Consider the following 26,358-nt stretch of genomic DNA (forward strand, 5'->3'; position numbering starts at 1 on the left):
GAAGTCAAAAGGCTAAGTGTATTCCTCACTCATCGTCATCAAAAGAAAAACCCACGTGGGTGTACAGACTGTCAGCTTGTCTTCTATAAAAATGGATTCAAAGAAAGATCCTTTATCTCTGGACTGTTTTAACTCTTATAGGGAAGTGTACCAGATGAAAAGCAGAGATCCCCAGAGACAATCTGGGTACTGTGAAAAGACTTTTGGGAAACTGGCAGATTACTACATCTCTCCTATGACTTAGTATTATAGTCTGTGACTCACCTGTTATTATATTTGATCTGCTTTAACCACTCAGTAACTCTCATTTCCTTTTCTTACCTAATAAAACGTTAGATAGTTTACTATAGAATTGGCTACCAGCATTGTCTTTGGTGTAAGAGCTGGAGTACCAATTAGTCTGGCGTAAGTGACTGGTCTCTTGGGACTGAGCAAAATCTGATGTGGTGTGATTTGAGGTTGAGTTAACCTTTTATCACAAAGTTCAGACTGTCTGGGTGGCAAGATAGTCTGGAGAGGCTAAGGGGACTGTCTTTGTCTCCATAGTAAGACTGGTATAGTGATCCAGGAGTTCACATTTGTCAATGGCTTGGTGAAAACTAATTATAGAACCTACCATCAGTATGGCAGTATGGTGCCTTTGTTTTCTTAAAGTCTGCCCTGAGATAGGCACTCACAGTTGGGAGCGGCTCCAGAGAGGGGCTCGTACCTAATTTGTGGTGGGTATTTATCATTCATTAATTTTGAACAGAAATTCCATCCTGGACTGCAGCAACCTACCCAGCAAAAATTTAATCACAATCTAGTCTATCCTATACACAGTTTTATTTTTGAGAAAATGGCATTTTTTCAACGAGCACAAAAAACATTTTGTCCATAAATTCCCAGCCAGCTCAAATCACCAACCCTCAATACTGGGGTTTGCAGAGGGGTTTTTAAGATTCCCATGATCTATGAAGAAACAGGAGGTTTTCTCTTTCTACTCAGTGGAACAACTCTCTGTGTGGCTGAGTTTCAGGAGGGAGGTGTGCAGATGGAGAGCTGCTCCCTGAGCTGTGTTATCATAGGGAAAAGTGAAGAAGCCTGGGGAAAAAGAGGTCAGGAGGGGACTCCAGAAGCGGAGTTTTACAAATCTGTCAGAGCAGTTGAAAAAGGGACCTATTGCTGCTAATAATGAACAGTCTCTAGCACTGAGATGCACACTTTCAGTTAGAAGGGGATCCCAGTTTCTGTATTTGCTGCTTAAACATCCCAGTGAGTGAGGCCTGAATGCACAAAAGGAGTTAGGTGATGTGATGTTCAGCATCACACCACCTAACTTGCAGGCACCCTGGAAAATCACTCAGATACACAGACTTGGAGCTCAGCACCTAATCTCCTGTACACTGAATGAAGAGTGATAGGAGCCTTACACTGAGATTCACAAAAGCCAGACAGATGAGCAGGGAGACCCCTGGTTTAGGTCCCCCTCCTTCTGAGAGGTAGAAATGATTTGAATAGTGCTCTGCTACCTTTCAGGGAGTGCTCTGATCACTGGGCTCCAGGATAGTCAAACTCTCCTGTTGAAGCTGTTCCACTGTAGATAAATAACGAGTCATTTGGAGCAGGACAGCTGGTTCCTGGGTCCCCACATCCTGCCAGAGTGAACTAACCATCAGACTATGGAGTTATTATCAATTTTCCATGCTTTCTTTTTCTTGCTCTCCATCATTCAATCTTAAAGAGCCTTTTGGGCCATAGAGAGACAAAGAGTAAACATAAGAATGACTCTGTAGCCCGGTGATTAAACCACTTGTGATCTGTGGGAGATGCAGGATCCAGCCTCCCTGCTCCAATTACTCTATAATTACTGACCATCAGTGGAACAGCTTCAAAAGGAGAGACTGAGGGAGTCTCACGCGAGATTGTCCCATACCACATTGGGTACAGCACTTACTTGAGAGATGGCAGATCCCAGCTCAAATCCCTGCTGCCCTGCAGGTGAAGGGGGGTCCTCAACCAGTGCTTTCCTATAACACAGGTGGGGTTTTTACACTAACCACTGGGTTAAAAGTTCTGAGGGTTGTCCTCCTTCTACCCCAGCGGCTATTTTGTGTGAGTGGCCTAATCTAATAGACAGCCTCTGAGCACACCTACCCAATTGGGCCCTGCACACAGCACAGGTGGTCAGCTGCCTATCTTCCCCAGGTTTGTGAATGGCTCTCAGGTTGATGCCAGAGATCAACACCTGGAGGCCTAGAAGGAAGCTGCAGTGCACATGCCCAGAGGAAGGAACATAGATGCAGAGGGAACTTTTCCTGTTGAAACTTAAGAGCCGAGTGAGTTTAGGCACCTGCATGATGTCATGGTGGGGAGGGAAAGGGGCGCAGTACATCACAGTGGTGCTGAAACCAGGACCTATACGTCTAAAATAGGGACTTAGGCATCTAACTTTTTTTTGTGCAGTCAGGGCTAACACACTCAGATCACATTCGAGCTTGGCTGCCTGCTTCTTTATGAAGGAAAATTGCTTTCGTTTTTACGATTGTATTTGGTTAATAAATAACTACATAAATGTGTAAACTGAAAGTACAAACTTCAACTGCAAGGAAACATATATGTGAAGACTGAATAATTCCTCAAACCACAATCCATTACAGCACATAGCAGTGCATAGGACCCTGCAATGACGGTAAGAAATCAATTTAGCAAAAATGAGCATAGAGAGAGAGATTATTGCAAGTCTAGCTGCCTAATTTAATTGGGAAATTACAGTCAGACTCTTTATCTGAAACAACATGGAGGATAACTGACTCCCATTTTCACCTACTTTTGAATGTAGTTTGAACAGATTTATGTTTACACGCCACAGAATTTAAGACATTCCTCTCTACTAGAGAGGTTGAAGCAGGGTGGTTAGAAGGAAGCTGTTTCAAGACAAGGGAATTTTTGACAATCTTTTACTCTTAATGGAATGGGCTTATTAATTTAATTGTGATTTTGATGCTCAAAACATGTTAAAAGGTATCCAGCCTCTCTATTCTTTTGTAGAAATGGATTTGAAGGATGGGACAGAGATATGTTCTACCTTCTTTACACTTTGAGGCCAGATCCTCAGTTGGTGTAAACTGCTGTAGCCCCTGTGATGCAAGTTAAGGATCTGACCCATGTAACATTACTACATTTTCTTAACTATTTTTTGCTTAGTTCAGCACCTGGGCAGAACTCTGCACCTCTGCAAAAAAATTGATTTGGACGTGTTTTTTGAGTCACGATCAGAAAAGTCAGTCAATAGCAATAATGATTGCAGCATTGCTTGCTAATGTATTGCTCTTTCTTGTACAGCAATAACACTGAAACGTATTGTGCTTGCCTTTCAAGGGCCTGGGAGAACCTTATTATACCTGCCCCAGCATGTTGCCTTTTGAGAAGTTTGTTGACATTTTGGTTATTTGAATGTCTGCCCAGCAATGGATTCCTTATTCCAGTGGATAACAGCTATTCAGATACTAACTTTTCTACAGACACCCTACTTGATAAGAGGTAAACAAGGTTCTTTGTTGAATTTATTTTAATGAAGTAATTAATCATTACCAGGGTGAGGAAACAAATCACAGGCATCAACAATCTAAGGTTTCCTTATTTTTAATAGTGTATAGCATTATCACTTTTTACTGCAATGCAGCTCACTTCTTTGTTCACCCCAATGTGCAGAGAAATGGCTCAACTCTACTGCCATATGCAATTCCGACACAGAATATTCACTGAACAACGTCATTCATGGGATGCTCCCAATCCCCCATCACACTATGAAATTCCTAAGTCTATTCAGAGGCAAAGAATTTTATCTGCCATCAGCCAAGCACCAGGCTGCCCAATAAAAATATAAGATTAATCTCTATCTATCATACACTGGTCCACATGGGTTTTGTGGTGAAACATCTGTTTACTGATCAATGAGAAATTATTTCAGAGGTTATTTCAGACGGCTGTAAGTCCCGTTTCTGATTAATCTGGTTTATTAGTAAAGGCATAATATTGACTGTTAGAAGACCTGGGTTCTATTCTTGACTTGCCCATTGACTCCCTTTATGACTTTGGGCAGGTCACTTCATCTTTCTCTGCCTTGGATTCCTTAGCTGTACAATTGGGATACTAATATTAACTCAGCTTTCTAAAGCTTTTGTGCCTGAGAAAATGCAACCCAAGCCCAAACATCTACACTGCAGTTAAACTGCCCCTTAGCCAAAGCCCTGCAAGCATGAGTCAGCTGATGCGGACCAGCCATGGGTGTCTAACTGCAGTGTAGATGTGCCTGTTAGAGGGCTTTCCCTTCACCCTCTCCCCAGGTTCCTGCCACGCAGACAGAAAGCAGAAGACCAGCAGTCCGAAGTGCCGGCAATGCAATGTTTATTGGTGTTAGTTTCCAGCAAGCATGTATACCATAACTCTGACGCCGCAGAGCCTTGTTTCCCAGTGTCCCAACTCCCTCGTCCTAAGCAGGCATCATTATACCTGAAATGCATGCCCACAGTCCCGCCCCTTACAATTTATGGTCATGTTCCGTTTTGGGGGATCCTGGGTCTTCGTCCCACCCTTTTTGTACCCTATAGGAGTGGTAAGGAGTGAGGTTGTACTACGGTCAGGGGCAGATATTTCTCTGGTCTTTTAGTGTTTTACCTTCCCCCCCAATCTCCCCTTGCCTCTCCTGACTGGTTGCTTAACCTTGCCTTGAGATAGGAGTTGAGGCAGTCTTCAAGTGTGCGCTCATATATCATACTCCCACCATGCCCAGTAACATTTTAACTTATCTTATCTGTTCCCATTATACTAACAAACCCATCTGGCTAGGCAGAAGCAACATACACAGTGTCTTTGTCCTTTGTTCACACATATTAGTAAAAATGTATGTGTATCAAAAAATCAAAAAGGCAAGCAAAACTCAAAATACTATCTCAAGCGAAAATACAGGCCTGGATTCTACACTGGCACTAGCACTCCTAACAGTGCCCTTAGGAAGCTCTCAGCCACTGGAGTTCTTTAGGGGCCTTGTCAGCTACGCACATGGCTACTGAATGCATCCAATGAAGTGAGCTGTAGCTCACAAAAGCTTATGCTCAAATAAATTGGTTAGTCTCTAAGGTGCCACAAGTACTCCTTTTCTTTTTGTGAATACAGACTAACACGGCTGCTACTCTGACACATGGCTAGGAATGTGCATCACCCCAGGAGTGCCTGAAGAGGCTGTTTCACCTCTGGGCCACTTTGCAAGCATTGCTGGCTCCTACACAGCAGGAGGGAGGCCCATTCCTGCATATGGGAATGTGGGATCATGGGCGCTTGGCAGAACTGTAGCTGATCCAGCTGAACTGGGTAAAGCTCCTCGGGACTTTAGTGAACTTCGCAGGGATAATTAGAGTCCACGTGGTGCCTAAAATCACAGCCTGAAGCACTAATTTCATTATCCCATTCAACATTTAAAAACTGAAAATACAACTGTAAAATTCAGGTCAGTTATCACCATCTCATTTCACCTCAGGCTGCTTCTGCATCATAAAGTTCACTCATTGATTAATGATCTGAAACAGAGAAAATGTCTATCTGTGTCTATCTACAGGTGAATATAAAATCGTTCACCCTGAATCGCCTGTTATTGGATTCCTTGGCGAAGACGTTACCCTCCCTTGCCGGGTGACAGCCACGAGTATCCCTGGGGACATCACTCTCCACTGGAGACTTGTTCGACCCCAGGAAAATATAGATGTGAGTTCTTATAACAGAGGAAACAAAGAAGAAAAACAGGATGAGAGATATTGGGGGCGAACGGAGTTCTTTCACCATGAAATGAACACAGGAAACATGTCTCTAAAGCTGAAGAATGCCCAGGTCTCTGACGCAGGGAATTACATGTGCCGAGTGGTTTCTGAGAACTGGTATGATGAGGTGGTGATTGAACTCCATGTGACAGGTCAGTGAAGGTAATATTGAATCGTTTATTATCAGATATTTTGTTATTGAGAGAAAGAGAGAATGAGCTCAATTAAGCCTTTATACAGCTCTTTTTTAGTCCACAGAATTACATCAGGAATGAGAAGAACTGTGAGAATGATTTGTGGTTTCAAAGAACAGGTAGAAAAATATCAAAGCCCTACAAAGCCTGCCTCACCGTGAGAGACTAAAGAAGCTCATCTATTTAGTTTAACAAAGATAAGTTTAAGAGGTCGTTTCATCACAGTTTATAATTACCTTCATGGGGAAGAGATTTCAGATACCTAACGGATTTTCAGTCGCACAGACAACGGCAAAACAAGATCCGGTACCTTAAATTTAAGGTCAGCAAAGTTCATATTGGAAATATTATTCAAATTTTTAAAAATTAGGGTAATTAACCTTTGCAACAGATTACCAAGGTATTTGATCAATTCTCCATCCCTTGTATATCAGGACTGGATATCTTTCCAAAAGATTCCAGCACAAGCTACTGGTCTCAACCCAGAAACAATCAGGTGAAATCTATGGCCTGCATTATAAAAGAAGTCAGACATAATGGTCCCTTCTGGCCTTAAAAACTATAGACTTGGCCTCAAATGAGTATTAGCAAGATTGTCTAGTGAACCAACTCACTTAGCAATTTGGTTCTCTTAACCTCTTAGAATCATAGAATCATAGAATATCAGTGTTGGAAGGGACCTCAGGAGGTCACCTAGTCCAACCCCTTGCTCAAAGCAGGACCTAAACCCCAACTAAATCATCCCAGCCAAAGCTTTGTCAAGCCTGACCTTAAAAACCTTTAAGGAAGGAGATTCCAATACCTCCCTAGTTAACCCATTCCAGTGCTTCACCACGCTCCTTGTGAAATAGTGTTTTGTAATATCCAACCTGGACCTCCCCCACTGCAACTTGAGACCATTGCTTCTTGTTCTGTCATCTGTCACCACTAAGAACAGCCTAGCTCCATCCTCTTTGGAATCCCTCTTTCAGGTAGTTGAAGGCTGCTATCAAATCCCCCCTCACTCTTCTCTTCTGCAGACTAAATAATCCCAGTTCCCTCAGCCTCTCCTCACAAATCATGTGCCCCAGCCCCCTAATCATTTTTGTTACCCTCCGCTGGACTCTCTCTACTTTGTCCACATCCTTTCTGTAGTGGGGGCCCCAAAACTGGATTCAATACTTCAGATGTGCCCTCATCAGTGCCGAATGGAGGGGAATAATCACTTCCCTCGATCTGCGGGCAATGCTTCTAATAATACAGCCCAATATACCGTTAGCCTTCTTGGCAACAATGGAACACTGTTGACTCATACCCAGATTCTCATCCACTGTAATCCCCAGGTCCTTTTCTGCAGAACTGCTGCTTAGCCAATAGGTCCCCAGCCTGTAGCAGTGCAGAGGATTCTTCCATACTAAGTGCAGGACTCTGCACTTGTCCTTGTTGAATCTCATCAGATTTCTTTTAGCCCATTCCTCCAACTTGTCTAGGTCACCCTGGACCCTATTCCTACCCTCCAGAGTATCTACCTCTCCCGCAATCTTAGTGTCATCCACAAACTTGCTGAGGATGCAATCCATCCCATCATCCAGATCATTAATGAAGATGTTGAACAAAACCAGCCCCAGGACAGACCCCTGGGGCACTCTGCTTGATACCGGCTGCCAACTAGACATCAAGCCATTGATCACTACCCATTGAGCCCGACGATGTAGCCAGATTTCTATCCACCTTATAGTCCATTCATCCAATCCATACTTTTTTAACTTGCTGGCAAGAATAGTGTGGGAGACCGTATCAAAAGCTTTGCTAAAGTCAAGATATATCACATCCACCGCTTTCCCCATATCCACAGAGCCAGTTATCTCATCAAAGAAGGCAATCAGGTTGGTCAGGCATGACTTGCCCTTGGTGAATCAAAATTAACCTGTGTTCCTGATCACCTTCTTCTCCTCCAAGTGCTTCAAAATGGAGTCCTTGAAGACCTGCTCTGTGATTTTTCCAGGGACTGAGATGAGGCTGACCAGTCTGTAGTTCTCTGGATTCTCCGTTTTCCCTTTTTTAAAGATGAACACTATATTTGCCTTTTTCCAATCATCCAGGGCCTCCCCCAATCAGTACGAGTTTTCAAAGATAATGGCTAATGGCTCTGCAATCACATCAGCCAACTCCATCAGCACCCTCATATGCATTATATGTGGCCCCATGGACTTGTGCATGTCCAGCTTCTCTAAATTGTCTTTAACTTGTTCTTTCACCACTGAGGGCTGCTCACCTCCTCCCCATACTGTGCTGCCCAGTGCAGCAGTCTGGGAGTTGACCTTGTCTGTGAAGACCGAGGCAAAAAAAGCATTGAGTACTTCAGCTTTTTCCACATCCTCTGTCACTAGGTTGCCTCCCCCATTCAGTAAGGGTCCCACACTTTCCCTGACCTTCTTCTTGTTGCTAACATACCTGTAGAAACCCTTCTTGTTACCCTTCACATCCCTTGCTAGCTGCAACTCCAGTTGTGCTTTGGCCTTCCTGATTACACCCTTGCATGCTCGAGCAATATTTTTATACTCCTCCCTACTCATCTGTCCAAGTTTCCACTTCTTGTTAGCTTCCTTTTAATATTTAAGTTCACTGAAGATTTCTCTGTTAAGCCCAGCTAGTCTCCTGACATATTTGCTATTCTTTCTGCACATCTGGATGGTTTGTTCCTGCACCCTCAATAAGGCTTCTTTAAAATACAGCCAGCTCTCCTGGACTCCCTTCCCCCTCATATTAGCCACTCAGGGGATCTTGTCCATCAGATCCCTGAGGAAGTCAAAGTTTGCTTTTCTGAAGTCCAAGGTCCACGTTCTGCTGCTCTCCTTTCTTCCTTTTGTAAGGATTCCTGAGCTCAACCATCTTATGGTCACTGCTGCTCAGGTTGTCACCCACTTCTACTTCCCCTACCAATTCTTCCCTTTCTGTGAGCAGCAGGTCAAGAGGAGAACGGCCCCTAGTTGGTTCCTCCAGCACTTGTACCAGGAAGTTGTCCACAACACTCTCCAAAAACTTCCTGTATTGTCTGTGCACAGCTGTATTGCTCTCCCAGCAGATGCCAGGGTGACTGAAGTCCCCCATGAGAACCAGGGCCTGTGATCTGGAAATTTCTGTTAGTTCTCTGAAGAAATCCTCATCTACCTCATCCTCCTGGTCCGGTGGTCTATAGCAGACACCCACCATGACATCACCCTTGTTGCTTTCTCCTCTAAACTTAACCCAAAGGCTCTCAACAGGCTTTTCTCCAGTTTCATATTGTAGCTCTGAACAGTCATACTGCTCTCTTACATACAATGCAACTGCTCCACCTTTCTGCCCTTACCTGTCCTTCCTGAACAGTTTATACCCATCCATGACAGTTATGCAGTCATGTGAGTTACCCCACCAAGTCCAGGCTGAGAAAACCTTGCAGGTGTGTCTCGTCAGCATGGAACAGGCCAAGAGGAGTTCTTTAGCCTTCTTCATACCAGGGTGAGGGGGTATCCCTTCACAAGACTTAATGTAATTCTGTTGAACTCAATTAAATTCTATGGAGGATGAGTTTTATACCGGGAGGGCAGGTGTTTATGTTAGAAGATTTCCCTACAGAGCTAAGCCCCAATTAAAATATTACCTGACACATCTAGGGCATACCATGGTGCAGTCCACTTAGCTCCCAAATATTGTGTTCATGGCATACAAACACAGAAGTCAGACAAAAGCCATAAAATTCTCTTTCTGGGAGGTTGCAATATACCATTACCTAATTTCTTAGAATTGAAAACCCTAACACACAATAACCAAAGAACGGAGAGAGACAAAGCAGGCTGCTCCTTATACCAGAGAGGCCCCAAGTCACCACACATTGCTTTAGGCTTCCTCTTTGCAGACTGACTGCTGCTAAACCCAGATTCACACTTCTCTGCAGAGCACAGCAAACAGGACCAGAAAAAGCCCTGAAATTTAAAGTGACAGCTTACAATTTGAACTGAGTTTTCACCACATCTGCACACGAAGATATCTGGATAAATAGGAGTGTGTCCCCAGAGGCTTCAGGTTTTTGACAGATTCTGAACTGCTATGGGCAAAGAGAAACAGCTCCAATGTATAGGTTTCTTCAGATACAATGTCACTATTTTAACTTAACATGTGCTGTGGAAAAGGAGTCACACCATCTGTTTGGTTCAAACAGTCTGAGGTCCTTTTATTTTGAATACGAGCATGCAGGGAGAAGGGACAGAGATGGCCACACGCAGGTGCCACCCTGGTCTCTCTCTGTCCTGCCCCTATAATACCAGTCTTATATAGTTTTTTACATTCAAGTCAAATGATACATTTCCTTAATTTTTTATCACTCAAGCATTGTTAATAAAGCCTTATAAGGAGCCAAAGTAAACAGTTTCATCGTTAGCACTGTGCTGATGCACTTCGCTATTATCAAGATCTGCGGTTTGCTTGTGGCAGTGCTTTCTCTAGGGGCTTTTGCAGGGTTGGGGGCGGGGGAGGTTGCATATAATGGACAGCTAGGGACTTGAGCTAGGCTAGAGGTTGGCCTAGTTTGTTATCTGGGTCAAAATACCACGGCCCAGCATATGCCAATGCTCTTAGCTTAAGCTAAGTCTTACAGGATGCAGGCCTGTAGGCCTCTTGCGTTACCGCTCCTGCCTACGCTGCATATAGTGCATAGATCTTGTCACAGAGTGGGATGGGGTAAGGTTCAACAGCAAGGTTAACAGCAATTTCCCCCACACATGGGAAGAGTTCTTACCCTGTAATTTCATATGAAGAGGGGTGACAAATTCTGTCAGAATTCTCAGGCAGCATGTGTACAAGGCCGTGGGAAATCCCCCAAACGCTGCACTGTTTGGGGAGGAGACGGTAATAACAACGTCTATTCTTTCTTGTAGCTAGAGGTGGCGAGTCTTCCATTTTCATGGAGGACTATGCAGACCAGGGGATCGGCCTCACCTGCAGGTCGGAGGGATGGTTCCCTGAGCCCCAGGTGCTCTGGTTAGACAGTAAAGGACAAAAACGAACAGAAAAGCCTACGACAAGTAACACAAAGACACCTGCTGGAATCTACAATATTGAAAGTGCCATTAACATAGAACCCGGCTCGGACAATGAAGTCTCCTGCAAAATAATCAACAACATACTAAAGACAGCGAGCGAGTCCAGAGTCCTAATTTCAGGTGAGTGCACATGGGGATCAATGACTGTAAGAATGAATAAAGAGGCTGCTTGGTTAATGAGATGTGTCCCGTTTTTCTCTCCCCCTTTGTTGTTAGAAATAGATGCCCAGAGTTTGTCTGGTCTAGCAGATGGAGCACTGGGTTAGGATTTAGGAGGCCTGAGAACTATTCCTGAATATGCTGCTGACCTGATGAGTGACACTGGGCAAACCACTTCCCCTCTCTGTGCCTCAGTTTGCCCAAAACTGGGGATAATAATATTGACCTCCTTTGTAAAATGCTTTGAGATCTATTGTTGAAATGCCCAATATAAGAGCTAGGTGTTATTATCTTTTAAATACGTGCCTGTCAGTTTCCAGCAAAAACCCATTGTGATTAGGCTGAGTTAAAAAAAGTTTAAAAATCATAATTTGCACAAGTACATTATTAAGTGTTTTCTTTCTACATCATGATCCAGCTTTCATTGCACATGAATAAGGAACAAAGTTGCATGGCATTTTCAATATTACTAAAAGATATGGAAAATTCTGTCTCATTCAATGTACTGGTGCATCATTGAAAAAGGGGGTAAAGTTAAGGTGGTGTGTATGACCTTCATTTTGGCCTCTCCTGATTCTTGTGTGCTTAATTTTTCAGCATTAACATTACTTTAACTTTTCATTATTATTGAATGGTTATTGGGCAGATTCCATAGCCCTTACTCGTACTTTGAAGTACTCACCCAGGTGAGTTGTCCCGTTTATATCTGTTGAGAACAGAGATTCTGTATTGAGTTCAAACCTTGCCACTGACTTGCTTTATGGCCTCAGAGAAGTTGATTAACTTCTCTCACTTTCCCCACCTCAATAGGGAGGGAATGATATTTATCCCACTTACATCATAGGATGTTCACAGGGTTAATTAATTTTAGTACATAAAGAGAAATGGTTTCTATCATTTCTATCATTTACATTCTATCAGTAACTCCACCAAAGATACTAATTTAGGTTCTCTACCTCCCTTCCTCAGTAGAGGATCTTTCTTCCTTTCTTTTTATTTTATACTATTTCTGGTGGGAATGCTCTGCAAAGAGATGCATCTTGCATTTTGCCCAGTAAGCAGCAGGGGTTGTGCCCATGAGGTAGCTTGGATATGATTTTCACCATTTCATGGACTGATGGAGAACAAGTTACCTTGTGTTACCTAGAGAGGTGGTAGAATCTCCTTCCTTAGAAGTTTTTAAGGTCAGGCTTGACAAAGCCCTGGCTGGGATGAGTTAATTGGGGATTGGTTCTGCTTTGAGCAGGGGGTTGGACTAGATAACCTCCTGAGGTCCCTTCCAACCCTGATATTCTATGATTCTATGATTCTAAGTTATAATTTAAATATGTGCAGATTAAAACGTTTTATTAAATATGCATACAACTTCTGTATGAATAGTAGCATTGAAAGGGTATTTGAGGTAAATCCTGCGAACCCTACTCATGTGAGATATGCCAATGTCTGAGGTGTTTCTATCTGCAGGAGTAAGGTGAGCTGGGTGTGGCTGAAGGTGTGTGCTTTTCCAGAATGCACTGGAGGAGCCCACAGCTCTGTTCTCCATGATATCCTTGAAGATGTGTAGAATCTTTTGATCTAAATTCATCTAGACTTTGTTCCACCAGAAGGAAACAGCAGACTTTAAATTCAAGTGAAATCTGATTTCACCAAGTTCTCAGACAGACTCCATTTGGTTGGCCTTATAATTTTCATGATGTTTCTTAAGAATTATTGGACTGTAACTGACATTTTCACATATTTTTCAGATGTTTTCTTCCCAACCACCTCCCCTTGGATGACTGCTTTCCTCATCATTTTATTTCTTAGTGTAGCCCTTATTGCTACTGTAGGGTATAAATTGAAAAGTAAGTATTTCTTTGTATGTTTTTTCCAATAACTATATGAAAATGTTTAAACAAATGATATGGAATTCTTTACCTATACTAAAACCAAACAAAAACTGAAATGAGTTTTCTAGGGGCAGATTCAGAAAATGAAATATAAGGGTCTGTAAATTATAATTCCTTACCAGATAAGTCCCTTGTTCTGACAAGACAATTTTTTAATTCCTTACCTATAAATATATTCAAGACCAGAATAGACACCAATGGATGGTTCGGGATTACAGACTTAGCATTCATGCCAGTGACTGTTTCCATCAAAACTATTGTAGGATGCTATGAAAAGTGTCTCATTTTCAAAAGGCATTTTAATTTTTTTCAGATAATAATGACACAACATCTCGCTCAGGTAAGTAAGCAGGCAGGTGAATGCAAATTAATATGAACATATTTTATATTTTGATTTTGACACAGTCCCAGGGAGCCTGTGGAATCTGCATCACTGGAGAGTTTTCAGAACAGGTTCGACAAACACTTGTCAGAGATGGTCTAGTAGGGTGACCAGATGTCCCGATTTTGTAGGGACAGTCCCGGTATTTGGGGCTTTTTTTGATATGGGCTCCTAATACCCCCCACCCCCGTCCTGATTTTTTCACACTTGCTATCTGGTCACCCTATGGTCTAGGTTTAGTTGGTCCTGCCTCAGCACAGAGAGTCTGACTGGATGACTTCTCGAGGTCCCTTTCAGACCCTACATTTCTCTGATTTTAGAACAAAAGTTTAAAGTAGCACTTGCTGTTCTGATCTGAGAAGTTGTTTATAAGTTACAGGAGATGGGTGGATTTGTTCTGTCTTAATTGTGGTCAACAGCTCTGTGCTTTTAACGTTTGCAGTATGCATCCAATGATTTCATAGGAGACGGGGACTATGTTCAGTCATTGAGCAACAGGGAGTATTGCCATTGGTGGCTCATCAGGAAAGTTTGTTTCCTTCTGTTATAAACAGATCTTGTCATTAAAATAGATCACATTCCGGCTAGCCTTCTGCCATTCATTGTTAGGTGAGCTTGACATTGTTCCAGAATCATTAACAGTTATATAAAGGGGTTGCTTATGTACATGAAGAATCACTTATATCCTCCAATATAGACTAGGTAAACTATAAAATTTGAGGCCTTTTATAACATAGGCACTGGAAACAGAAGTGATTGTCTCCTGCTGGTTGTCTGCCTGGGAATTATGTTTGCCCATAGTGGATTTGCTCTTGGTCCACAAGATTCATTCAGGACTAGGGCAAGACCTGGCCTTTTTTAACTAGCTGGGTGAGAATCTAGCTCCTCTGATCACTCATTTCCCTTGTGGGTGTTCATGGGGTATCCTAGAAATTTCAGCATCCCATAATATTTCTCTGGTAAAAAAATCTTCTTCCTCCATTAAAGTTTCAATTTAGTCTTCTTCAGCAGATTGTAGGGCTCATGATCAGTCCCATTTATTTCACTTCACCTACACTTAATTGGTTTGGACTCCTTCCTTTATTTTTCAGCTCTTCCAAAACTTCTGTCTGATGCCCCTCTTTTCCCACCCCAATCATTGTACCAGTTGGTATCTGATCCTGTTCACTGATGGTTTTATCTGGCTCACTCAGAAGCTTCCCTGCCAAGTCAGAGGATGTGGGTGGGGGGGATGTCCTGAGGCAAGGGGCCTCCAGAAGCATCCTAACATTTTCCCAGATGACAGGCCATCCCCTGCTTTATGTGGGCAGATTCTCTGCATAATCAGTGAACTGGCAGAAACCATCTTCCAATATAGTGAATGAGGAGATAATCTTCAAGTGCAACAATCCATTTCCGGTCTCCTAAAGCAGGTTTTTCCGACATGGAGAAAATCTTGTCCAGTATTTTAAAGTTGTTTTGTGGTTGAAATAAGGCTTTGGGAAACTTATAAGAGTAATTAACGATGCAATGTGATTCCATGTATTTGCAGTAAATGAGAAGAAAACAATGGAAGAAGGTAAATATATATTTTGATGTGATATAATATAAGCTGCTAGGAGTATTTTCATGAGTCAGATTCATGGAGACAGTATTACATTGCATGCTGAAATTTTCCAAGACGGTAACCACAGAGGTTTCAGTCCTTACCCAGGTAAAGGAATCACTGAGGACTGGGACTTTTGTTAATATAAGAATCTCTTAATCTATCTGTCAATAAGGGGTTACACCAGGGCTATTCACCACGAAAGAACCACAGATGCCCTCGAAACAAGGCTTAAATGAGATTTAGGCTATGTACACTCTACAGCTTAGGTAGGTAAGTTATCATAGAATCACAGAATATCAGGGTTGGAAGAGACTTCGGAGGTCATCTAGTCCAGCCCCCTGCTCAAAGCAGGACCAACCCCAACTAAATCAACAAGTTATGTCACTCAGGGGTTACACCGACCTAAGTGCTGGTGTGGACAGCGCTATGTCAGTGGGAGAGCTTCTCCTGCTGATAAAGTTATGGCCACTTGTATGAAGATTAATTAAATGAACTGGAGAGCTCTCTCCCATCAGCTTAGAATGGCTACACTAGAGAACGTACAGTGGCGCAGCTGAACCGATGCAGCTGCACCACTGTAAGCTCCCTAGTGTAGCCATAGCCTTATAGAGACAACACTAGTCTTGTGCACAAGTTACGTCTCTCTTAAGTCTTAGTCTGAGGTCTGAAATAGGAATTAAGGTATTCACTCTGCACCACAGGGAATTTAGCTGTGAGTGAGGTTTGCTATCAAGCATGCGAACTTCTCTCCATAGGGAATGTAGCGCACATAATAATTAGAAAGCCAGTAAGTATGGGTAATTATGAGTAAATCTAGAACTGCTGCTACCCTGTCTTTCAGCAGGTAAAAACATTTAAAATAAAATTACATATTGGGAGCAAAAAAAGAAAAGAAAAGAAGAAATAACAGTAAAGTCATTTCCCAGTCTAATGAGCTTCCATATTTTAACCCCCGATGTACTCTCAAAAGAAACGTCAAACTACAGGACCATTAATTAGATCACTGATGCATTTAAGTGAAACAAGCCTCGGCTGAAATCCAACATAATCTTTAACCGTTTGCTCAATTTTAAACACACAAGTAGTCTCACTGAACTCTAAACTCAGGTGCTAATCTCCTATCAAATCAAAACTAACATCAGCTTCTGTATGTCACCACAAACAACCGAAGTAAAATCAATCAAAAGTGGATATGAACTACTACAAAAAACTTAAAAAGTGAATCTTAATCCACTAGAAAAAAAAAGAAAAAAATGAACCAACAGAGTACATCACTGTAAGTGTAATTTAAACTAAGTACAATTTATGTAATGACTGAATAACTGTATATGATAGATTAAACAAGACTCATCATAGACTGTCATATAACACCAGAAAACCTTCATATGGAAATACAATCTAAGCATGAAAATGTATTATATAATTTACTTCAAAAAAGTACTAAGAGGTTTTGATTCATGAATGCGGGGGATCTCTTTGATACTGGTTGGTTATATAGTTTCATTGGGATACAGATAGGCAGATAGGGCCATTCACCATAGACTCTTCTTGTTCCTGGAAGCTGTCAAGATTGACTTAAAATATATTGTGTTAATATATTATGTTGGCCGAGATAAACCTTTTGTCCAAGGCAGTACTCCTCTGTCAATTAAATCTATTCTAATGTCTAAGACTGTGTGTGAGTGATATATCAAAAGCACAGGAATACTGCATTTTTCAAAAAGGTCCAAAGGTTGGCCTGGTCAAAACTTTCGGGGAGGGTTCACTATTTTTTTGTCCAGAAAGTGTTTATGTTCTGTGGAAAACCTACAGTATTCATACAAACACTGAGTTATTTCTAAAACAAAAACGTTTGGTTTTTGCCTGAATATTTTAAAATTTTGACTTTTTGACAAACAAGGCCCATTTTCAGTTACTCCTAAAATGTATTGAACTATACAAATATTCAAATAAAGTAAAAAACAATGTTCATGGGTTAAATCAGTGAGTTTACACTGGATTTCCACCAGTGTAACTGAGAGCAGAATTTGACCCATATAGTATGAATCATTGTATTTTAAAATAAATTATGGTTATAGGTGTAAAGTGTAAAGCATATTTCATAAATGCCATTAAATATACTAAACAACATTTCCCTTCTCTCTTACAATGATATTTAAATATCATTTCTTTCAGACAAAGAATGTCTGAGCTCCCAACGAGGTGAGAATACAAATGCTCGTATGGTTCACGATTTTTCTTGTGTGTGTTTGTGGGCGAGTACAGAAGAAAGGCCAACATCCACAAGTATTTTTGTCTGGTTGACAGGCCGAATCAAGTTATTATGTGAGTTTAGATTTTCAAGATAAAATATGGAAAATGGAATGCAGATCCTTTCCAAGTGGAATGCTGTTTCTTGGATGTGTGTGGGGACATTTAGATTCTTTTTTTTTTTTTAGTTTTATGGGTTACTTATTATTTTAGAAATTGTTTTCATATCCATTTTGCAAAGACTTGATTCCAGTTTAACAATGGAATAATAAGGAATAAAGTGTCACAGGCCACCTCAGAGCTTTTCACCCAGGACCCCAAGAATTAATTGGGAGCAGTTTTCTGGCTTATGTTATAAAGGAGGTCAGGCTAGAGGATCACAATGGCCCTTTCTGCCCTTAGAATCTAGGAACTCTCTCAATTAAAGCCAATCACTACCTCAGTAACATGCATTTGTTCTTGTTTTTCATTCATTTACTCTTTTAGAGTCAGACAAAAAGACAGGTAAAATAGGTAAGTCTCATTTTATTAAAATGCTCAGTGTGGACAGACAGAGCTTTGCCATAAATGAAAAGAAGCTGCTTTATAAAAATGAACAGCAGCATATTTGTTATTTGAATGACTATTATATGTATTTTATTTTCAATAACAGATCAGAGATACTTAATAAATGTGTCTGAACGTTAGAAAAGGCGATCATACATAGCTGACTACTTAACGACATCATAATAATTTCTCCTATACTAGGGACTGGATAGAGATCTCCACTGGTGTCTCTATGCCTTTGACCCTCTCCTATGCTCTCTCTCCCTGTGGGACATCATTTGGACATACAGCTTCCACTAGCTCTTCTTAAACAAAGACTCATAGATCATCCTCACCTCTTATCTCTTCCCTCCATTCAGTCACACATCTCTGACTGCCTTTCCGATACCACTCCCAGGCTGTCTTGCCACTAGCAAGTACAAAATGAATTTATTTTCCTCAAAATCTCTGCTCTCTTCCTCCCCTCTCTATCACCCTTGACAGGCAGATTTGTCATCATTTCCCTCTCCTCTCTCTCCATTTTCCCACAGGTTGATGGAGTGGGCAGGATTTGACTATTTTGTGTTCTTCCACAATGACATTGGCTCATTCTACTTTATTTCCATCACCAAAAGCCTGCTCCAGCTTTCAGCTTGACCACCGCAACATCCACCTTTACAAACTGTTAGACCCTCACTGCATCCCCTCCCACTTCCATTGACCCAAATTCTGCTTGAAAAGTCACCTAGTTTCTCCCCTCATCTAAGTCCACCCTTCTCTTAATATTCTTTCACTGGATTTACCTTGTGATCTACAACAAAGTTGGGGTGGTTGTCCCAGCCTTCATCTCCTGTCTGACCCCTCCAGCAGAGATTCTCTTCTCTCCTCCAGCACCTTCTCTGCTCCACCGGCAACTGCAACTATTATGTCCACTTTTCATCCATGATTTCCTCCCGTGTGTCCCCTGTGCTTAAAACTTCACAGACCAGTGATGACCCAAAGTGCCTCCACACTACATAACTGCAAGTCTCTTATTAAAACACATTTCACTTCTAATGCCTATAAACCCGAGATCCACAAAGTAGAGCTGCTTGGAAAAATGGAAACAATTTTCACAAACATTTTTTTTCAATTTTCCCCTTTTTCGATTCATAATTTCTTCACAGTTCTGAAATAAACAAAAAAAATCTGATCTGCTCCATCATATAATGAGATAAAATAAATATTAAACAAACATACCAGCATTTAAAGAATAATTGTGGAACTAACTAAGAGGAAGCTGCTAAACATCTCAGTCAATCACTCTTTTTGCATAGCATCCTTCATCTCTACAGGAAATTGTCAGCGTATATTGCCTGCTCATAGTGGCAGGAGCCTCACTGAGTTAAATCTCTTAAAGCACGTAGCATGCTATTGGCACACTACAAATAATAAAAATAATGTTTTGCACTCTATTGTTTGAAATAAATGGGCCACAGACTGAGTCATAAGAACAGATGGCTATTAAATATGGAGTGAGAATTTAGCAGCATCCCTGCCATGCATGTGTAATAGCAGAATTCTCTATGAATAGTTTTCACAATGTTCTCCATGGATCACTATCTCTTTGCTCACACTCTCAGTTCTTATTCTCTCTCTCTCTGCTGTTCATTGCACTAATTGTAATTACTATTTTGCAGCAATTCAAGAGATACAAGAAAATATTGGTAAGAAAACTTGTCTATGTTGTTACTTGTCTTAGAATAAAAGAGGTGAGTGTTCTGGTGAGTCTGTCTATGGCACCTTGAAGGTGAAGCCCAATAAATGTGGTCAAATACCAGCCTGAGAGACTCTGCTTCTACTTCAGGAACATAAGATCTGCCATACTGGGTCATAGCAAAGGTTCATCTAGCCCACGATTCTGTCTCCTACAGTGGCCAGTACCTGAGCTTCGGGGGCAGTGTACAGAGCAGCCAGTTTTGAGGAGATCCATCCTAACCTTCCCCTCCTGGCTTCTGGCTGTCCGAGATTTAGGGTCACCTCCAGCACGAGGTTGCATCCCCAACCATCTTGGCTAATAGCCGTTGATAGACCTATCCTCCATAAATATATCTAGTCCTTTTTGAACCCATTTATACAATTATTTACCAACATTAGTGCTTATGAGTTTTATTTTTTTTAAAGAAATTATCTTTGTTTGAACTCTACAGCAGTCGTTGAAACTGCAACAGGGATGAATTTGGCTCATTTAGTTTTTGCAACAGTGCTAGGAGGGAGACAACAATGATATAAGCTAACACATTCTACACTGTACTTCAGTATCACACAAAAATTGTGAGGCAGGACTCAATAGTGCTAGACAATAGCACTGGTAAATGATGATGTTTCAGATAAGAACTCAAAACATTGATTTCTGGTGCCTGTTTGTATGATACAGGTACAATAATTTACGTAAAACTTAGGAGGCTACAACTACAAAAACAGCCCCCGCTAATCAATTTTGGTTAGAGGCACTTTGAACGGCTGCGTCAATGGGGGACTGCACTGCAGACAATTGAATATAAATATGTTGGGGAAGTATTTATATAATGAAATGAACCAATATTACTCTCTGTTTTGTGTCTCTGATAGTCACAGTACAGAGATTGTAATATAGCATTGCCGATAACATTTGTCTAGCATTTTCAAAGGAGCTTAAGGAAAAAGGTGACTAGCTCTCATAAATCTCAGCCTCAGTGGCCATGTTATTCCCACTCTTCCTGTAAACAAGCTCAGAAACTAAGAGCCCAGCTCTTACTTAGGTGAGTAGTTTCATTAACTGTAATAGGACTGTTAGCATGGTTAAAGAACTACGAGCACAAATAAGAATTGCATGACTGAGCCCCATTGTCTGAGCATTGTTTGTAGACAGTTCTCAGAATTTTAAAAACATTAGTGGAAAAGAACTAGTTAGGGTCAGTGACTGGAGTATGCTTTCATTTCAGATCGACTCTCAGCAGAGCTGGGTAAGTTGAGTTGTTTTAATTATCCGTTTATTCTTTAAATGAAAATTACAATTATCACTCTAGTATTAACTAGATTAAAACAGCATGGAAATGAGTGTGCTATAAACACATGGGTAGGCAGATAGAAGACATTTTAAACTCCACTGTATTTCACTATGCCATAGATTGTCAAGGCAGTAATTGTTTTTTCCCTCTGTAGAATTCAGAAGAGCTCAGAGCTATGCAGGTAAGTTGCAGTGCATACAGTAAACCTGTTATCTAGAAATTATGAGATATTTTCTTTCACAGATTAATAGTTGAATTGAAAATCATTCCTTGTGCATTGACTGGATACATATACAGATGATATAAAGATAGGTTATATGTCTCAATCCATCTGTACCTTAAATTCTATTGTATTTACCAGTTTTCCAATAGCAATAATTATTTGTTAACACTAACTACGAGCTCAGTGCTGTACAGGTTGCAGGAACAAACCATCCTGATGCATAGAAAGAATAGTAAATATGGCAGGCGACCAGCTTGGCTTCACAGTGAAATCCTTACTGATCTTCAACACAAAAAAGAAGCTTAGACGAAGTGGAAGCTTGGACAAATGACCAGAGAGGAGTATCAAAATATTGCTCAGGCATGCAGGAGTGAAATCAGGAAGGCGAAATCACACTTGGAGTTGCAGCTAGCAAGGGATGTTAAGAGTAACAAGAAGGGTTTCTTCAGGTAAGTTAGCAACAACAAGAAGGTCAGGGAAAGTGTGGGCCCCTTACTGAATGGAGGAGGCAACCTAGTGATAGAGGATGTGGAAAAAGCTAGTGTACTCAATACCTTTTTTGCCTCTGTCTTCACAAATAAGGTCAGCTCCTAGACTACTGCACTGGGCTGTACTACACTGTACTGCACTGGGCCCTACTGCACTGGGATTATTTATCTGCAGAAGAGAAGCACGAGGGGGGATTTGATAGCTGCTTTCAACTACCTGAAAGGGGGTTCCAAAGAGGATAGACTGTTCTCAGTGGTACCAGATGGTAGAACAAGGAGTAATGGTCTCAAGTTACAGTGGGGTAGGTTTAGGTTGGATATTAGGAAAAACTTTTTCACTAGGAGGGTGGTGAAGCACTGGAATGGGAGGTGGTGGAATCCCCTTCCTCAGAGGTTTTTAAAGTCAGGCTTGACAAAGCCATGGCTGGAATGATTTAGTTGGGGATTAGGTCCTGCTTTGAGCAGAGGGTTGGACTAGATGACCTCCTGAGGTCCCTTCCAACCCTGATATTCTATGATTCTATGATTCTGTGATTCAAACACTTGGGAAGGTCCGGTCCCTGTCAAGAACAGTTTACAGTTGAAGACCCCAGTCCAGCAGAATGTATAAACACAAGCATAACTCTAAAGATATGAAGAGCCCTGTTGTCAGTTGTTGCCTATCTGTGTGTTCTCTGTGTGTGCTATGCTGTATCTGATCAGATAGCTGACACAGCAGACCTCGATCAAACTGCTCAATAAGACCACAGACCTGGTTCAGTAATGAAGACACTTGGCCAGATTTATTGTCAATGAAGCTTGGTAATAGCACCCGGCAGACTCTACAGGGATATTAAGACATGTATGCTTGTGACAATGGACTCGGCTCAGTGAGTGGCAGCACTCATCGCTCCGCCCTAGTCCGGACAGACACCCGCTCTGTGACCCCTCTTTTATACACTGATACAAAAAAGTTATGTATCGCCCCTCTGACGTAATTAGTTATCACCCTTTACCTCATACCTGTTGGTTCGCTCAAAACATCTCTCTCCATCACACTGTCATCCTGACCTTATGTTTAGGAGGGGTCTGTGTGTCCCAGTACTATCTTTGGGGAGTGTATTTACACTGTAACCTTGTAGCGGGGTTTTCTGGTACCACCCTTCTGGAATGTGTTTACGTGAACACTTAATGACTAGAAGTGCTTGTGTTTTTGAAGCTCCAGTCCTGTCCTTTCCAAGTTCATACATTGGATAGTGAACTTGCAAGCAGGCATTTGCTTTGTAACAGGGACTGACTTTTGCTCATAGCCAGACTTTTGCTAACTTTCCCTTTTAGCAGCAGGGCCTGACTTTACTTCAGGCCTTAAGCGTCATACCAGGCCTTTAATTCCAGGCCTTATGTCTCAGGTTCTCTCTTTCTACTACAAGCCCCATTATTGGTGCCTAATAAATAGAGAAAAATATTCACACACTACATGTTATGGATAAAACCGAAATGGTTCTTATGTCTTATAGCATGATTCTGTGTGTGTGTGTGTGTGTGTGTGTTTCTGCAACAGCATTTTGCTGTAGTGGGTGTTTTACCTATGAAGAAACTTCAGTGAAGAGAGGATGTGTGCCTTGCATACTAAGAGAAAAGGGATCGCCAGGAATAAGAGGAAGCATGGAAAAAGGCATAAAGATGAGGTGGAGAAGAATGTAGGGTTGAGAACAGGGAATGTAGGGTTGAGAGTCTGGTGGAGTGAAAGAGGGAATAGTGAGAGATGAAGGTGGAGAGGTAGGTGCACTGTGCAGAGCCTAGAAGATGTGGATGAAAAGCGTGATCCTGATGTGCAGGGTAAGAGGAAGACAATGGAGGGATTAAAGAAGGTGACTGACAGATGAGGCAGTGAGACAGAGCAGATGAGGATCCTGACTTGACCTGTTGTGGCTTAAATGAAAGTTGGGATGTGAGGTGCAAGCTGGGGAAGTAAGACAGGAGGAGGCTGTGGGAGATGTGGAAGCATGAGATGACCAAGGACTGGAGAATCATTTTAGTCATAGGGATAGGCAGGGAGAGGTGGATTATTGAGACCTTGTGGAGAAAGAACAGACAAGGTTTCTCAGCAGGGAGACAAGGTGAAGATAACACCAGGGTTGTGAGTCTGTGCACCAGGGTTAAGACAGAGCTGTCACCAGCAGTGGAGAAAGGCAGGAAAGTGAAGGTCTTGGGAAGAAGACTGAGTTCAGTGTTAGCCATATGGCGTTTAAGCTGGCAGCAGGACAGACAGGGGCTGATGTGAGCATTCCCAGAGCTCTCCAGGCAGAGTAGGGGACCGACTGCACCATCTTAAGTGACTGTGCTGCTTGACGCTCCCCTTCATGCTGGGAGCCTGTGGAAGATCGAGCCTGAAATAAGCCTTTTATTTAAAGAGAAATAAAGCAATTCCAGAATAGAGCTTCACTCCAGGATGAATTCACCCATTGAGCCCAGTTTTTAAAGCACTTGTGGTTTGTAACATAACTCTAGAATTTCACATCCTTTTGGTCAGTTGTGGTGGCCTTACGATGTGGGAGACCGTTGTGTGATTCTTGCCTTTAGAGGTGTGTGTGTGCGCATGTGTGTGTGTGTTATACAGCACATAAGGTTTGGTCCTGCAAGGCACTGAGAACTCTGACATGATCCAATGAAGCAGTGGCAGTCATTTGAGCTACTCATGTTCTGATGAGCTTTGCTGGGCTAGAGAGCTCAGCCCATTTCAGGATCAGACCCCTAGTACTTTTCATAATGATTTTTCCCTAGCAACACATAGGAAGAATCCTGCTTCTCTTCACTAAAGGGGTGGGAGCATCTGAGTAGCACATCCAGGAGCCATCCAGCCACAGCAGGGCAGGATGGGTCAGAGTGAACTGTATGCAAGATGGGATTGCTCCTTACTGCTGCTCACAAAGGAGCAGCTTGTATCTCACCTCCAGAAATCTAACCTCTAACCTTTGTCCTGGCCCCAAGCCAGCAGATGTCCCTCCCTTGGAGCAAAGTCACAGCAGAAGGGACCTTAGCCAGCCCCCCTGCTGCCCTGCTGGAGTGTAAGAACGGGAAGAGCTCCCCATGCCCCCTCCCTGCCCCAGGGATGGACTTTGCCTGCAGAGTGTGTAAATTACTGCCATACAGTACCCGTTATGTTCATGTTTATATGAATTTGTCATTTTAAAATGCATTTCTCCCCTGGTTTATTCCCTGTCTCTTCTCCTTACACTGAGTGTCTCTGATTCACTCCTTACTAACCAGGGGACTATTCCGGTTTCTCTCCCCAGTTCCCATCACTCTGGATCCGGATTGCAAACACCCAGAACTCAAACTATCAGAGGATCAGAAAAGAGTCTGGAAAGATCCTTCATCTCCTGAGCTGGATGCAGCCTCCTGGGCCCTGCTCGTGGTGGGGAAGGAGGGGTTTGTGGTTGGGAGGCAGTACTGGGAGGTGGAAGTGGGGGAGAAACTGGACTGGGAGCTAGGGGTCCTTTGTCAGTCGGTGAGGGACAGAGTGAAAAGGGAGAAAGCAGAGACACTCCCTGAGGAGGGATATTGGTCTCTGAAGAGATCCCAGGGAGACTTTTTTTCAAGCATAGAAAATGCTAAGATTGAAAAGCGGGATGGCCCATATAAAGTGATTGGTGTATTTCTGGATCGGGAAGAGAAAAAAATCTCATTTTATGAGGCAGAGGTGATGCTCCTCATCACAACTGTTCCTGCAGACTTTACTGAGAAATTTTTGTATTACCCATTCCTGAGTCCTAGGAACAACACAGGAGAGCAGAAAGCACTAGCAATCCACCCCATCAGAGTCCCTGTTCCTTTAAAGCCTCTGAGAAAGGAAAAATGAGATCTAGTTACTTTGGCAAAGTAAAACTCAAAAACAGAGGGGAGAAGGGAATGTAAACATGTGAAACATCAGAAACGGTAAAATAAGCAAAGTAGAAATGGAAGATTGAATAAAGCACATAAAACAGAAGAAAAAGAGACAAAAACACTTGTCATAGGCTTGTTGACTCTGAAGTTGAAATCAATAAATTCTGAAAGGATTGAGATTTGTTTTTATAGAAATATTTTTATTTAACTGTCTTGCATTTTTTAAAAATAGGAAAATATTTTAATCACAAAATCTTGGGGGGCTGTGTTGAGATGAAGGGGAAATGAAAGTGTGATATTGCCAAGCAATGTAGCAATAGTCAGAAAAGACACCATTATGGATGGCTACTGTCATAAATATAAAGGGAAGGGTAAACCCCTTTAAAATCCCTCCTGGCCAGAGGAAAAATCCTCTTACCTGTAAAGGGTTAAGAAGCTAAAGGTAACCTTGCTGGCACCTGACCAAAATAACCAATGAGGAGACAAGATACTTTCAAAAGCTGGGAGGAGGGAGAGAAACAAAGGGTCTGTGTGTCTGTCGGTATGCTGCTTTGCCGGGGATAGAACAGGAATGGAGTCTTAGAACTTTTAGTAAGTAATCTAGCTAGGTATGCGTTAGATTATGATTTCTTTAAATGGCTGATAAAAGAATTGTGCTGAATAGAATGACTATTTCTGTCTGTGTGTCTTTTTTGTAACTTAAGGTTTTGCCTAGAGGGATTCTCTATGTTTTGAATCTAATTACCCTGTAAGGTACCTACTATCCTGATTTTACAGGGGTGATTCCTTTATTATTTTACCCCAGCTCAACGGGTAGTGATCAATGGCTCCATGTCTAGTTGGCAGCCGGTGTCAAGTGGAGTGCCCCAGGGGTCGGTCCTGGGGCCGGTTTTGTTCAATATCTTCATA

The 26,358-nt window shown here is 42.0% G+C and overlaps 1 protein-coding gene across 3 annotated transcripts; it reads left to right on the top strand.

The window, feature by feature from the left end:
* Positions 1–2,302: 2,302 nt before the first annotated feature.
* Positions 2,303–25,558, top strand: LOC119564947 (butyrophilin subfamily 3 member A3-like). 3 transcript variants are annotated; one of them, XM_043534695.1, is made up of 13 exons: positions 2,303–2,671; positions 3,361–3,522; positions 5,597–5,947; positions 10,885–11,169; positions 12,954–13,052; positions 13,411–13,437; positions 15,011–15,037; positions 17,243–17,269; positions 17,804–17,830; positions 19,522–19,548; positions 20,806–20,826; positions 21,026–21,052; positions 24,858–25,558. In XM_043534695.1, the coding sequence occupies exons 2-13, from the start codon at positions 3,450–3,452 to the stop codon at positions 25,421–25,423; spliced, it is 1,557 nt and encodes a 518-aa protein (XP_043390630.1). In that variant the 5' UTR covers positions 2,303–2,671; positions 3,361–3,449; the 3' UTR covers positions 25,424–25,558. The 3 variants fall into 3 exon arrangements, with proteins under 3 accessions (XP_043390630.1, XP_043390632.1, XP_043390631.1); XM_043534697.1 differs by lacking the exon at positions 19,522–19,548 and having other exon boundaries at positions 2,327–2,671; positions 17,804–17,821; XM_043534696.1 differs by lacking the exon at positions 15,011–15,037 and having other exon boundaries at positions 2,329–2,671.
* Positions 25,559–26,358: the final 800 nt, after the last annotated feature.

The sequence above is a fragment of the Chelonia mydas genome, chromosome 23 (genome assembly GCF_015237465.2).
Source record: "Chelonia mydas isolate rCheMyd1 chromosome 23, rCheMyd1.pri.v2, whole genome shotgun sequence".
Taxonomy (NCBI): Eukaryota; Metazoa; Chordata; order Testudines; family Cheloniidae; genus Chelonia; species Chelonia mydas.